The sequence below is a fragment of the Coptis chinensis genome, chromosome 3, assembly GCF_015680905.1.
Source record: "Coptis chinensis isolate HL-2020 chromosome 3, ASM1568090v1, whole genome shotgun sequence".
NCBI lineage: Eukaryota > Viridiplantae > Streptophyta > Magnoliopsida > Ranunculales > Ranunculaceae > Coptis > Coptis chinensis.
This window is the reverse complement of record NC_141458.1, coordinates 6585337-6601228: the sequence shown is the minus strand read 5'-3', so window position 1 is coordinate 6601228 and position 15892 is coordinate 6585337. Positions and strand designations below refer to the sequence as shown.

Sequence of the window (15892 nt, the reverse complement as noted above, 5' to 3'; positions counted from 1 at the left end):
CAAAAAAAAAAAAAAAAAAAAAAAAAAAAAAAAACTTAACTTAGGCAGATAAAAACAATGCATGGGTATTAATATATAGAAAAACGAGGGGTTGAGTGAATAGTGAATGTGCGTGGATGTAGGAGTATTTTGGTAATTATATATATATTTTTTATTAATATTTTAATTTTTTGAGGGGTAAAATAGTATTTTAAAATTTATAAGTTTAAAAAAAAAAAAAAAAAAAAAAAATCTATGGATCCCACGTGGTACCACGTGCACAGTAGCTAGTGGGTATTAAAACCCAAAAAAATTATTGATCCTGCCTATTTCCACACCATCAAAATCATTTCGTAGTTTCGTACCAAACCAAAAAAAAAAAAAAAATGGACACTGAAAGCCAACCAGCAATCACAGACCTGGAATTGAGGAACTGGCTCGAATTACCCCGTGACGTAATATCACTAATTTTGATAAAACTAGGAGCAATAGGCATTCTATGCAACGCCCAATCAGTTTGCTCCACGTGGCGTTCCCTTTCGAAACAACCCCATCTCTTCCGCTCCATCGATATGCGTAGTCATCGGGATTTCCCCGACGATGGTGATTACGAAAAAATGCGGAAATCTGCAAAGGAAGCTGTTGATAGGAGTCGTGGGGAATTAGTTGAATTCTCAATGGCACGTTTTGGTAATGATGACCTTTTACATTATATTGTTGATAAATCTAGTATGATCAAATGTTTACGTCTTGTTTCTTGTTATATTTCAAATGAAGCGTTAATTGAAGTTTTGAAGAAGACCCATTGTTTAGAAGAGATTGAATTGTGTTATTCTACGTTTTCGAAAGAAGTTATTGAGGAAGTAGGGAAGAATTGTTGCGAGTTGAAAAGTTTTAGATTGAATTGCCAAGGGTATAGGTATCCCCGATTAGAGAGTGATGAGGAAGCGTTTGCGATTGCGGAGAATATGCCACAGTTACGTAGTCTACATCTTTTTGGTAATAAGTTGACTAATGTTGGTTTAGAAGCGATTCTCGATAAATGTCCTTATCTTGAGTATCTTGATCTTCGAGAGTGTTTTGGTCTTGATTTAAATGGAGACTTGGAGAAAAAATGTGTGGAAAGGATTAAAAGTGTACGACTTCCTGATGACTCGACTGAGGATTATGAGTATGAGGAATATCAGTATATTGATGACAGTATGGATGGCTATGGGTCATATGATGATTTCCTTTCTGAAGCATACTCAGAGGATTACGATGGAATGGCCAATTTCTCTGAAGGCGACTTGTTTGATAATAATGATGATGATGATGATTTAGCTATTGATGAATGGGCATATTCTTTTAGCTTCTATTGATGAATGGGCCATTTGGGCATATTCTTTTAGCTGCTATTTTACTGAAGAAGATTTCTCCAACGGCTTCAGTTATGTCAGGGATTGCTTTGGAGTCGCAAATGGGCAGTCAACTGTAAGCTTATCATTGTAGCAAATTTATATAAAAATTTATTTTGTGTGTGAATGAATCATGTAGGCACTGCATACATTTTGTAAATTTTTGTTTGCCATATTCTGAATGTTGTCTGTCTTAAACAAACAATTCCTGAAAGTGATGTTTGAAAAATTGTTTGAATGTTGGTAATGTGAAATATGCCTTTGTTCTGTTTTGAGTTTTCAGATTCTTTTATGTTGAAACTTGAAAGCACTCTATTTGTGTTGTACTGTTGTACTGTGATGCTGTTTTTCAATATTCGCCTGGAAAAGAACCATTGGATTTCAATTATAGACGCCCTAGTGAGAAGATCTCGAGAGTTTTTTGGCAACTATTTGAACTTGAGTTTCTCTTACACCTGGAGTATAGGGCTTAAAGATTTGAGAATCTCGTGTTGAGGGAAAAACCAAAATGTTGGCTAAACATCTTTCAGTTTCTCTGTTTATGCAGTAGGACTATTTTTGTGACATCATTGATAAAATGTGGTTCTGTTGTGTAAGCTTGTATGTGTCAATATGTTTGTGTGTGCTTGCTCCTTTTTTTTGTCTTTGTTTGTGTGTATGTGTTTATGTGTCTGACTTCTTGGACACTAGAGATAGGGTAGTTCTGTGTAGAGTGTAAAATTAGTGTGGTCTGGAAAGTAGATTATAGAAGTGTTTCCAGTGTGAGCTGAACATGTTGGTGTGTGGAAATAAGTTGTACCATCAGTGTGATGAAGGTTACTTCTTGGATGGCCATGACAGGAACACCACCAGGAAGTTTGTTTAGAGCTTAGTAAACGTTATTTCTGATCTTCATCTTCTTGTATGAATGAAGTAACGACTGTCGAACCAAGATCTTCATCCAAATGTGAATTTTATTGGTAATCCATAAATAGAGATGTGAAAGAAGAGGAGAATTGTTGTGGATGAATATGTCTGGATTTATAATGTAATACTGAGCAAGGATAAGTGGATCTATTGCTATGTGTCAGTTATGAGTCTACTTCACCATCGTCACACGTGTTACACATTATATTTTGAATTGTCAGAGTGCATTTTGAAGTTTATTAGGACACTCCTAACTTTGAAGCATTCAATGTAGCTAAGTGCATAGGTTCAACAGTGATGATGTCAGTCTCTTTTTCTTTTTTGGCTAAATCTGATAATGTTAATATGAAGGGTTAACGAGTACCCCCAACCCCCAACAAACATGAGCCAATTAGGATTCCCCACCCCCCCCACTAGATGGGAAATTAGGGTCTCCCCCAAAAAAACTTATTTCCATCTAGTTGGGGGGATCCTAATTGGCTCATCTAGTGGGGCTAATACTCGTTAACCCTAATATCAATTGTGGTTTTCTCAGGAGCGTGGCTTTGATGGACTTAAATGTAAAATCAGTTCTTGGGCACGAAAGCCGAGTAACTGAAAAAGGTCTTGAGTTAACTGTGAAAATAAACCTCATGCATGTTCAGCATGCATCTCGCTCAAAATCATGTGGTAAGTTTTGGAGATCCCCAATTGGAATAAATGGAAAGAACATGAACAGGCAACCTCCAACTGTTCTGTTGAAGTGTCGACTGTACAATTTAAGTCACACATGCACTGAAGCTAGTTGCATCCAATCTGCGCAGAACCCATGCTCCTAAAAAAAATACTTTCCAAATAGGCCTTCCAAATATATTGTACTATCGAAGACATGCTTCGAAATATAGATTATCGAAAAAAAAAAAAAAATAAATGGATAGCGAAATATAAAATGAAGAAATTTTGTGCCTTTCGAATCTCACGATTTATAGCGGAAACTGAAAACTTTCTCCCAACTTCGAAACCTAAATTTCCAAATATGAGAGCATGAGAGGGCCATATTGGTACTATAAAATTTTAAGTAACGCACCGTGTTTTAGGGGCTATTTGTTTTTTTGGGTTAAGTTATAAGAGGGTCTTATAAGATCATGTGTTATAAGAGGGTCTTGTAAGATGGTCTTATAAAGTGGTTTGTTTTTCATTTTAAGTTTCTCTTACAAGTACTTGTAAAAATAGAAAAAACAAATACATGACATCTTATAGATGGTTATTTGACAAATATAACCCTACTTTAAATCACATTTAACTTGAATAGATTAATTTGAAACAAGCGTATAGTTTGATTTTCGATTTCAAATCAATTTTGATAATTAAAATATCGATTTTAGAAAACTACTTTAATTGGCGATAGTGGTAGTGGTCTTAATAGTACGGTGGTGGTGGTAGTGGAGGTGATGATATTGGTCTTAATAGCACGGTGGTGGTGGGGGTGGTAGTAGTAGAAGTGGTGAATGTCTTAATAGCACGGTGGCGGCAGTGGTGATAGTCTTAATAGTACGGTGGTGGTGGTGGTGGTGGTGGTGGTAGTGGAGGTGATGATATTGGTCTTAATAGCACGGTGGTAGTTATAGTGGTGGTTTTAATAGCACGGTGGTGGTGGTGGTGGTAATAGTAGTAGAAGTGGTGGATGTTTTAATAACACGGTGGCGGTGGTAATAGTCTTAATAGTACGATGGTAGTGGTGGTGGTGGTAGTAGTGGAGGTGGTGATATTGGTCTTAATAGCACGGTGGTAGTGGTGGTGGTGGTGATAGAAGTGGTGGTGGTTTTAATAGCACAGTGGTGGGTGGTGGTAGTAGTAGTAGTAGAAGCGGTGGATGTCTTAGTAGCACAATGACAGTGGTGGTGATAGTCTTAATAGTACGGTGGTAGTAATGGTGGTGGTGGTGGTGGTGGTGGTAGTGGAGGTGATGATATTGGTTTTAATTGCACAGTGGTAGTAATGGTGGTGGTGGTAGTAGTAGAAATGGTGGTGGTTTTAATAGCACGGTGGTGGTGGTGGTGGTGATAGTCTTAATAGTACAGTGGTAGTGGTGGTAGAGATAATGATGGTGGTGGTGATGATGGTGGCAGTAGTAGTGGTGGTGGTTTTAATAGTTTGGTGGTGGTGGTGGTGATAGCCGGTGGTGGCTAGGGCAATAGAGTTATTTGGAGAAGAAGATAATGAAAAGAGAAGAAGAGAGATAAATGAGACTAGAGGTATATGGACGGGGGTGTTTGAGTCATTTTTCAAGTTATAAGACTTTTAGAATTGAAGTAGATCCAATTTTGGTACTTATAGAATTGGAGCCTCTTATAAGACATTTCTAGTAGAATGTCTCTTATAAGAGGCAAAAAGCAAACCAAAAAAATGTCCAAAATCACTGGGCCACATCTTATAAGAGGTTATAAGACCTCTTATAAGAGGCAAAAACAAATGACCCCTTAGTTCCACAACAAAACCCAAGAAGTGAAGTAAAAAGTGAACGATTCGTTTCCAGAGCCTAAACCCCAACTCCCAAGTCAATGGATTCTGTAGTTCCAAAACCTGCAACCCTTAAAGCAAAAAAAGAAGTGAAAACTGGCTTAACTTACCTCATGATGTGATCTTTTTGATATTCCTAAAGCTAGGCCCATTCGACATTATGTTCAGTGCACAATCAAACTTCATGGCGATTGCTATCGAAAGATCCTCAGCTCTTTCGCTGCATTGATATGCATAGGCTGATTTGCAGACGCGATGAATCTACACTGACAAAACTAGTCGTCGATAGAAGTTGTGGACAATTAGTGGATTTCACATTGACAAATACGGCGGATGAGTTTCTTTTCTGCTATGTCATTGATAGATCCAATTTGCTCAAATGTTTTCGACTTGTAAGAAGTGAAATTTATGGTGAAGATGTAGCTGACGCTGCAAAGAAACTTCCTTCACTAGAAGAGCTTGAACTATGTCATTGTATGCTCGGCCGTAGTGATATCAGAGATATAGGTCGTTCTTGTACACAACTGAAGCATTTACGATTGAATGGTCACAGTGGCAAGGAAAGGCCATTAGAGCGTGATGAGGAAGCTTTTGCCATTGCGGAGAGCATGCCTGAATTACGCGGTCTTCATCTTTATGGAAATAAATGTATGACAAATGAAGGACTGCAGGCAATTCTTGATGGCTGTCCTTATCTTGAATATCTTAATCTCCGGAGGTGTACGGGAATTGATACAAGTGGAGAATTGCTGAAGAATCGTCTAGGGAGAATTAAAAATGTGAGACTTCCTGATGACCCAACTGATGATTATGAGCTTGACGATGTTGACCATGTGTCTGATCCTTATTTTGATGATTACCCGTCCCCGCCCAATTATGACGATGAAGGAAATTACTTGTCTGATTATGATTATGATTATGATTATGATTATGAGCAGTTATTGCAGTGAGGATTTACTCCAGTATGTGTTTCGTTTCTTTTTTAGGAAGAGAATGGGAGCTGCGAAGGTCCTTTGGATGCAGTAAGCTGTAAGCCTTGGTAGCATTCTTAATAAACTTTGTTGCTTGTTTCATTTGTGCACAGCAAAGCATATGCTTTTAAGTATCCGGCTTTGATTTTATTAGTAGTTCTAAAATAGTTGTTAGATTTGAATTAAAAGGTGCTTATTATATAGTTTTATTTTGATAATTGTTGAACCTGCTATTGTTGGAGATTTATCTTATGTATATTCTCAATTTCCACCATCGATTGGGGAGTTGTAGAATATCTTATAAAAGCAGAGTATATGTCACTATTACTTTCATTTTTTGTTTTCTTTTAATAATAATACAGATAAAACGTAATCAGTAATATGTAGATCCGGAAGTGAAAGGCAGAGGTGGAAGAATTGTTAAGGATGAATGTGGGTGGACTTACGCCATCTAAGAGCAATATGGAGCAAGATGACAATTGTTCACTTTAAGTAGATGCTACAACTCTACAAGTCTATCTCGACTCAATAACCTCCACTGTGAGGCATGATCTAAAACAAAAACAATAATAATTAAGCAAACAAACAAACAAACTATATTAATCCGAAATTGATATTCTCATAGTAAGGAGTTTTGTATCCACAATCCAGGATATCATTTCGTATTTTATCTCAAAGCTCCCAACTTTTTCTTTTTTTGGATAATTGACTTTCTTCCATTTTTTTAAAATCTCGTAAGAGGAGTTACAGTGCATATCTTGCTGCCCACTTTGTTAGTTCATGGGCATCTCTATTGGTATTACGTCTTATCCAAAATAACTCAGTATTGGACTCATTATTTATATTACAAACTTGAAATAAATTAAAGATTTTCTTCACATGTTTCTCAACTTGCCAGCCTAAGCTTTCTTCATTCCCTGCAAGCACTTCCATCAACTGAAGATTATCTCCCAAGACTATAGAAGCTCCCAACTTAGAATCAGCCAATGTAGGCGAGTCCATGCCCATGATGCCATACATTTTTAGGCTTGGGATATATATACTTGCCAATTTTCTCAGTTTCTGCTTTCCGGCGATATTTGTAAGGGATTCCACATTTCCACTCTGACAGTCTGACCCATTTCCCAGACTCCTGGTTTTCGGTATAGGAAACGATATTTCAGTCATGATTTTTCAGCCATCGATATCTACAAAGCCCTCCTATCTGGTCTGTCGTCACTTGGCGCCATGAAGCAACAAACATTGGAATCTCCTCTTCTGAAGCGTTGCATTCTTCTTTGGATGTTGGTTAAACTTATTGCAGTACTCCTTTTTTTTTTGGCAACTTGACGTTGACATATATGGTGCTGTATTAGGATTTTAAACTACTAATTTTTTTATTTCTTGAAACTTGGATATATTAATATCTAATACAAACTTGTCTAGTTGGATTATCGTTTGTTTATGTTTCACTATAAACATTTTGGTTGGTCTTGACTGTGGTGTATTATGTTGTCTTGCTTAGTAGTATATTATTAAGAATACAACACACCCTTGATGTATTCTGTAATGCAATCTGCAACTGTGGAAGCAGAAGTGAGAAACTGGCTTGAATTACCTCGAGATGTGATGTATTTAATCTTCCTAAAGTGAGGTGCGTTTGACATTCTCTACAATGCACATTATGTTTGTTCATCATGGCTATCACTATCGAAAGATCCCTATCTCTTTCCTTATAGCCGCTTATTTCTACCCTATTCGTGGCAGTTTGAAAAAACTGGTAAAACAAGCTGTTGATAGAAGTTGTGGACAGTTCTTGGGTTTCACAATGACATTTACCAGTGATGGTGAGCTTTTGATTTATGTCGCCGATAGATCCAATTCGCTTTAACATCTTTGACTTATTGGTTCTCAGAAAGTTCATGGTTATGATTTAATTGAAGCTGTGGAAAAACTTGTTTTTCTGGAAAGGCTTGAATTCAGGAGAACAAATTAAAGAAGTAGGTGATGTGGAATAAAAAGAGATTTAGAATAAAAGATGCGGAGATCTTTAAAAGGGATAATAGATTTAAGGAGGAAAAATATTGAATAAAAGAAGGGTCCTGTTAAATACACGGCACTCTCCGACCCGGGAACCAGTTTTGGTAAAGAGTAACCCAACCGGTTCACTAAAAAATTAGAAGGGCACGCTCCTTGAAACCGGTTGACTTGGTATGCAGGTTTTTTTTATAGGTTACTAACCGTGTAAGCCCTTCGACACTTTCTTTTCTCTCCTCCGCGCCTCTTTTTCCATTTAGATCAAGGAAACGAAAAATCGATGAAAGAAAGTGGAAGATAAACAAAAAAATGGGTTTTTGAGTTAGATGTCACTCAATTGAGTTGCAAAAAAACATCAGTTGACTTTCGTTACATTCCTTGAGTAACCTTAGTTGAGTTCAGGATCAAGTAAACAAAGAATTGGTTTACACTGCTCGTTGCAAACTAAATCAAGTGAGTTTTACTTTATACTTGAATGTTGTTTCCTTATGAGATTTTTCGTTGTTTGAATTTAATCATTAGAGATTGGTTTATGGATAAATTTCTAGCTAGCTTAATTACAAAAATTCAATTGCTAGTCATTGGATACAATGGTAGAGTTGCTGTCTTACTATGTTGTACCAAAATCATAGATATAGCGTATATGATTTTCGAAATGAAATTTAACTTATTGAATTGTTAAAAAAATGTGTTTTTTGTAGATCTGATGTTGACTCTATGCTTTGATTCGTATTTAGACAAGTGGGTATTGGAAATTTCCTATTCAATTTGAAGTTTTAAGTGTATGGTTAGTTTAGAATCACGTTAGAATACTTTAATTTAGCATGTTGAAGACAATTGAATAAGTGTAGTTGGAATTTTAAGTTGCTGGTGTTGATTTGTTGATGAAAAAGACTTATTTTTTAGTTCTGAATATTGTTGGAAGTTTTGTTGTCATTTGTGTTGTGTTGATGAGTGATGATCACTATTATTTAAAGTAGAAGTATATATTACATTGTGCTTGTTTGGATTATGTTTGTGTAAAGACGTAATAAACGACTTCGTTTTACGCCTTCATGCATGTGTTGTTGTTGTTGTCATTGATTTTTTTCTTATTAGGTTTAAAAGTTGCTAATTAAGTGGTAATAAGTGTTTAAGTGTTGTTGTTGTTGTCAGTTCAATTATTCAACTGTTGTGTTACGTCGCTTGAGTTCTTTTTCTCGGATAAATCCCATTTTGTGTTATTTAAGTTTCTTTGAGCAAGTGTTAGCGAATCTTTGCACCCTTCTTTAATTCATTCAATTTTAGTCTACTACTTGCCTATCTTAAGAAATAATAATATATAGCTTTTATTAGTTTGACTTTTAGGCTCGAACCTTTACGGATTTAGCATATATGTGACAGTGGCATTGCTAAGGTTCCTAATAAGCTTGAGAACTAGATTAAGTAGGACATCAAAGAATTTTTTCCATTTCATGATCCATGCATATGGTGTTTGGTGAGGCATTGTAGTGGGTTCAGTTTATTGCTTGTTTTGTTTTCAGCCTCAACTTTAACTATTAGTTTAGTGTTCATCTTATGATTATGTTACAAAGCACATAATGCCTTTAAAGTTTCCTTAAAAGAAAGTTGATCCTATTGGGTGTAGGTCCGGTTTTGATTTACCTACTACCGAAAGTGCAATGTGATTTGGGTTTGAGGACATTTTAATCTTGATGGTCCTTTGGTCGAAGTCGATGAAGTTGTCTTTGATTGTGTATTTTTTGCTTTGTCTATAACATTCTTACTTCCCAATCTACTCGACCTTTTGTACTTATTGGGTTATTTATTCATTTTCAAATGGGCATAGAAGAATTTTGAGCGAAGATTAATGTGTTGGAATTGCACCATGGAAATCCATCAAGGTCCATGTTGAGGAGCATGTCTGGGAATTTACAAACTGTTTTTCCAAGTTTGTCTTCAGTTGTTCCTTGTGTCATGTTGTAACTCTTTTCTGTAATGTTATTGTTTAGCACTAATGGAGCTTGAATTGGCATAGGTAGATTGACATATAATTGTCAGCTTCAGAGTTGTTACTTTGATGAATGTGTAGAATGTTCATATGGCCTATCAACTTTTAAGAATGTCTCCAGTTGCTATTTTTTTTAAGAATGTTAAGAATGGTATCCAATTGTTGAAAACTGCTACAAACTTTGGTGTTCAGTTGCTGAAAATTGTTAGTTAGTCAGGTTGTTTTTTGTAAATTGGTAACCAGTGGTTAAAACTTAAACTCGGTATGTAGTTGCTATTTTGACAAATGGTATCCAAACTTAAAACTTAAACTCGGTTTTGGTGTTTAGTTACTGAAAATTGTATTTGTAAAGCGGTAACCAGTTATTAAAACTCAATTTCGATCTCTCTAATTTGAGAAAATTGCTCAACATTTTGGTGTTCAATTGCTGAAAATTGTAATAGTAAAGCGGTAACCAGATACCAAAATTAAAACTCAATTTCGGTATCCAGTTGCTAATTTGATAAATGGTATCTAGTTGCTGAAAATTGCTCAAAGTTTTGGTGTTTAGTTACTGAAAATTGTATTTGTAAAGCAGTAACCAGTTATTAAAACTCAATTTCGATCTCTCTAATTTAAGAAAATTGCTCAACATTTTGGTGTTCAATTGCTGAAAATTATAATAGTAAAGCGGTAACTAGTTACCGAAATTAAAACTCAATTTCGGTATCCAGTTGCTAATTTGACAAATGGTATCTAGTTGCTGAAAATTGCTCAAAATTTTGGTGTTCAGTTGCTGAAAATTATATTTGTAAAACGGTAACTAGTTACTAAAACTCAATTTCGGTCTCCCTAATTTGAGAAAATTGCTCAAAATTTTGGTGTTCAATTGCTGAAACTTGTAATAGTGAAGTGGTAACCGATTCAAATTAAAACTCAATTTCAGTATCGAGTTGCTAATTTGATAAATGGTATCTAGTTGCTGAAAATTACTCAAACTTTTGGTGTTCAGTTGCTGAAAATTTTATTTATAAAGTAGTAATCAGTTACCGAAATTAACATAAGATTGGGAAGATTACAACATTCTACATTCTACAATTCCTATTTTTTTTCCTTCCCTTTAACAATAACTTTTGTCCCAAACCCATGACATATGTTGTCAACTTCCACTTCCACTTCCAATTCCAATGTAAGCTTTTAATCTGCTTAAATTAGACTTAAATTCAACAAAAAGGAAATAGTTAAACATATACCCAACTTAAATAAAATAATTAAAGTGGAGAAGAGAAGTCCTTGTAAGTGTGTGGATTGGGTGAGTTTTCTCCTATAGTTTTGAATTTTTATAAGTTTCTATATTAGGAATGGAGAAGAAGTGTTTAAAGAGAAGTAGATTTGAGGGTGGGGAAAGAAAGAGAGTAGAAAAAAGGCTAAAATTTGGGTTTGAATTTCAGTTTGAATTTGAGGGGGAAGCAAAAAAGTTGAAAATGAGTTTTGAGTTTGATTTTGAGAGAGAAATTCAAATCAACCTAAAAAGAGAATAAATTGATTTCGAAATTTCATAAAAACAATTGGGCAAAATATTGAAATAGTATTGAATTATTGAATAATTGGTCGAAATATCAAAATTGTTTTGAAATATTGAAATAATTGGTCGAAATGAAAACTCAATTTCAGATGTTGAGATATCGAAATAATTGAAATATTAAAATATCGAGATGTCTAACCTTAAACCATAAACCCTAAACTCTAAATTGGGAATATCGAGGAATCTCAAATTTTGATACTATTACAAATTGAAAAAATAATAATAAAATAGGTGTTAGATTAGATAATGAATATTAACTTCCAAATGTATTAGATGTTAGATACTAGATTCAAAATATAGTTAGAACTGTATTGATTTTTTTTAAAAACATTATTGTTAGAACAGGTTTGCTAAACATAAACATATCTACATATCAATTATGAAATCATAAATAATAACCAAAATGTTTTATTATGGAATGGAAAATAGGTTTAAATTATATCATTTAATCAAACTTTAATTTGTTGGTAAAAATTTAGATGTTAAATCGATTCAAATAAAATCTAGTTAGAACTAGGGGTGACAGTTTTGTACACGACCTGCTAACCCGACACGAATCCGACATGAAATTAGCGGGTTTGGATTAGGAAAAAAGGCTTTTGGGTCATTTAAGGGTTGACCCGCCTAACCAGTCAAATAAATGGGTTGGGGGGTCACATATGTTAACCCGAGTTACCCGTTGGTAGACTCGATTAGTTCTCGGGTCTAATGGGTCGGGTCATCAACCCGTGATATGTATAACCTGTTTTAAGACAAGTGAATTATTTTTTAAAATCTCATTATCCCAACAACTTAAAATAAACGACTAAAATGAGAAGGATTAGCTGTCATATTGATTCATTCGATAAATACATGTTTCGTTATTCAATTTTCATTGATATGTAATTGAATTATGAATGATTCTTGAGAATTAATTTTTTTATATATATTTTTGATAAATAAAATTGTGAAATACTAAATATTTTGCATATAGGTTGTCTGTGAATCCGATCCGAAAATGATTTGAAATTGACCCGTTGGCTTAGCGGGTCACCTGTTGGGTAACCCATTATATAGGCGGGTTGGGTTTGGGATTAACAAACTCGATACGATTAATAATTGGGTGATTTGGGTTTGCTCTCCTAACATGTGACCCAGATATGACACAACACGAATCCGACCCAACACGTACGACCAATTGCCACCCCTAGTTAGAAATGTACTGTTTCAAACCTTAAATCCTAAACATAAGTAAAGTTGCTACTAATTCTGAAATAAAAAATTACAATCCAAACGTTTTACTATAGATTGGATAACGGGTTAATTTAAATAATTATATCGTCTAATCCAATTTTAATATGTAGGTAAAGTTTTAAAGTGTAGTTAGAACTGTACTAATTCAAACCTTTTCCAAAATAAAAAATTATAATCTAAACGTTTTATTATAGATTGGAGAATGAGTTTAAATTATATTATATAATTCAATTTTAATTTGTTGATAAAAATTTAGATGTTAGATTCAAAGTCTAATTAGAACTATATTTATTCAAACACTAGAGACATGTATAATTGCTACCAATTCGAAAATAAAAAAATATAACCTAAATGTTTTCTACTAAGTTATCATCTAAAACAATTACAAATAAGTTAAAATATACTAATTATTAATCAAATTATTATCAAATAGATGATGAAATATTTAAATATTAGAATTTGACAACACAACAACAAGATACCGAATGGTTTAAGAATTTTCGGTATCTATTTGTTGTATCTTTACTTGGTAAATGGTAACCCAACACTGTAATTTATGGTTATGTTTCAGCAACCCGTTACCGTGGTTTATAATATTTTACGACAATGTATTACCGTTCATCAAAATAGCACATACATCAAGATTACACAAAATTTATTTTGAAATCTAAGATTCAAACTATCATAATTCATTTAGTTTCAATTCCATTAGGCAATTTCAATTACATTAATCTCCAATTTATTTATTTTTCATGTTCAATTGATTCTTCTAACATCATATGATCTTCAATTTATTCGACATTGAGATGTGGGTATTTGTAGTGCGATAAATCGTTCATTTGAGAGTTGGATAATGATAAATACTTTATTTTAGAGTTAAAATATAGAGGTATTGAGAATTGAGAAGTAGAGTAGATGGAAATTGAGTTGAAAAATTGAGTTGAAGGAAAAATTGAGTTGAGATAATTGGAGAAAATTGAATTTTGATGTGTATAATTGGAGAAAGAGAGTGTATTTTTATAGTGTATAGAGTTTACCACTATTTTTTTTAATTAGTTAGTTAAAAAAACAATTTTAAGAGGTTACCACTATTTTTTATGGAGAGTGCCGTTGGAGAGTGCCCTCTTAGAAATGGAGAGTGTATTTAAGAATAGCCTAAAAAAATTTTAAAAGTTGAGGGGAAAAGTATAATAGGTTTTGGAGTTTTGATAATTGATAATTGAATTTCTGATTTGAACAAAACTGCCTCTTCATATAGATAAGTCCTACTTGATAACCAAGAAACCTAAACTTCTATATTTAACATACACTTCTAAAGCTAATTAAACTCTAAATAGAAAATACTAATTATTTTAAATACCTAATAAATAACAATTCTAATTTGAAAATAATAATTTTAACACAAAAGAAGGAATTATAGTAAGAAAGAGAGGCTAGTAATCCTATATCAATAGGTCATTTATGTACACAACTGAAATATTTTCGATTGAATGGCCATTTAGTACCGCCAAACTTTTTAGAACGTGATGAGCAAGCATTTGCGATTGCTGAGAGCATGCCTGCGTTAGGGGTGGTCTTCATCTTTTTGGAAATAAATGTTTGACAAATGAAGGACTCCAGGCGATTCTTGATAGCTGTCCTTATCTAGAATTTCTTGATATTCGGGGGTGTACTATAATAGATTTGAGCGGAACATCGCTGAAGAATCGCCTAGAAGAATCAAAGATTTGAGGCTTCCAGGTAACTGATGGTTATGAGAGTGATGTTACTATGCGTGGTTTTGAAAAGTACCCGTCACCGTGTTCGTTTTATAATGGATATGATGATAGTTCTGAATTTTATTACTTGTCCGATTAGGAGAAATTCCCATGACATTCACTAGAGTGCTTTGTTTTGTTTCTTAGGAGGAGATATAGAGGTGTGAAGGTATGCAATCAACTATGCAGTAGGTCCATCTTGCTAGAATTTGTTAAAAACTCTTTGGTTTGTTTCATTTGAACACCAAGACATATAATTTTGGTTTTGCTTGATACCTATTGTAAAGTTTGATTTAATGATTTGTGGCCGTTTCGGCTACCACAATAGTGTATTCCATCACTCCCTGTTCCTGGAAAGTAGTCACTACCTGAGCCACAGAAGATGCTTTTTGCCCAATAGCTACATAAACACATATTACATTTTGACCTTTGTTTTCAAAGTCAGATAAATTATTTCATGTATGATTTATTGTAACAAAACAATAAACGGCCCGGCTAGGTACTTACCGAGATCTTGACCAGGCCGGGGAATAAAAAAAGCTTTAAATGCGAAATCAAAGAGGTATTCTTTACCTTCATTTATTTTTATTTTTATTTTCTATTTTCTATTGTGGGTATTCCCGTTATCTAAATGTAATTCAAATTAAATTGCTGAAAAACGGATAAAATTTGTATCTGTATCTATAGAATAAAGAAAGCCTTTTTCTTGGATGCTAAGTAACATATTTCCCTTGATTTGTGGCCAAGTGGCAACAACTTCTCCATGTGTCTGTGTCTTTGTGGCGTGGATATCTTTATGAATTTATGACACTGCCCTCTTTTATCTACTGTTGCTTTGTTAAGTGAAAATTAGGCGTTGACAGGTCTGCGTGCGCATAGTGCTCCTAGGATCCCAATGAGAGGATATCTATGCCAAACAGAGCTCTACCCAGGTCCAAATCCCAAATATTTCAAAAATTCTTCAAGATATAGGGTAACTTAAGTATTCTAACCAAGCGATCTGGTGCGCCTATATTGCCTAAAATATAATTTTTAGAATAGATTTCGCAATCCTATCTTCTACTCATTTCATTTTTTTCCTATTCTGGGTAGCTTCCGACCAACTGAGAAGAAGATTTTTGATAGCTTTCTGTCTATCTTTTTGATATGGCATCAACCTCCACTTCCCCCACCCCCTTCCACCTTTCCTTTGGAGTTCACTGTTCCAGAACTTAAACCCAACTTCTACAGCTACCACGTCTCTAAATAGTTATTCACCCATCATAGAAGATGGCGCTGCAGTTGTCCCACAAGATCTAATTGATGAAGGTATCAGTGAATAGAAAGATATATTGGTAGGGTATTTCTTAGATAAGAGAATGTGATTTTCTTTTGTTAAGAATACTCTGGAAAGAACCTGGAAGATCAAAAGTTCTATGGAAATAACAACGGACAGAGATTTGTTTTTCATCAGATTTTCTATGATTGACGATAAGCAGATGGTGCTAGAACGTGGTCCTATCTTCATTGCAGAGAAGATATTTGTAGTTAGGTCTTGGTCACCAGAGATAGAAGGGCAAAGGAACAATATAAACACCGTA

At 34.3% G+C, this 15892-nt stretch overlaps 2 protein-coding genes across 2 annotated transcripts; both read left to right on the top strand.

Annotated features, from left to right (window-relative positions):
• The first annotated feature begins 296 nt into the window (after positions 1 to 296).
• LOC147507574 (F-box protein SKIP19-like) lies at positions 297 to 6026 on the top strand. Its single transcript, XM_086600295.1, has 2 exons — positions 297 to 1452; positions 5768 to 6026. The coding sequence occupies exon 1, from the start codon at positions 366 to 368 to the stop codon at positions 1338 to 1340; it is 975 nt and encodes a 324-aa protein (XP_086456421.1). The 5' UTR covers positions 297 to 365; the 3' UTR covers positions 1341 to 1452; positions 5768 to 6026.
• Positions 1447 to 5755, top strand: LOC147507575 (putative F-box/LRR-repeat protein 23). The gene has a single exon (XM_086600296.1). It carries the CDS (start codon positions 5012 to 5014, stop codon positions 5729 to 5731), a length of 720 nt encoding a protein of 239 aa, XP_086456422.1. The 5' UTR covers positions 1447 to 5011; the 3' UTR covers positions 5732 to 5755.
• Positions 6027 to 15892: the final 9866 nt, after the last annotated feature.

Coding starts and splice junctions, on each gene's coding strand:
- LOC147507574 (XM_086600295.1), top strand. CDS start 366: ATGGACACTGAAAGCCAACCAGCAATCACAGACCTGGAATTGAGGAAC.
- LOC147507575 (XM_086600296.1), top strand. CDS start 5,012: ATGCATAGGCTGATTTGCAGACGCGATGAATCTACACTGACAAAACTA.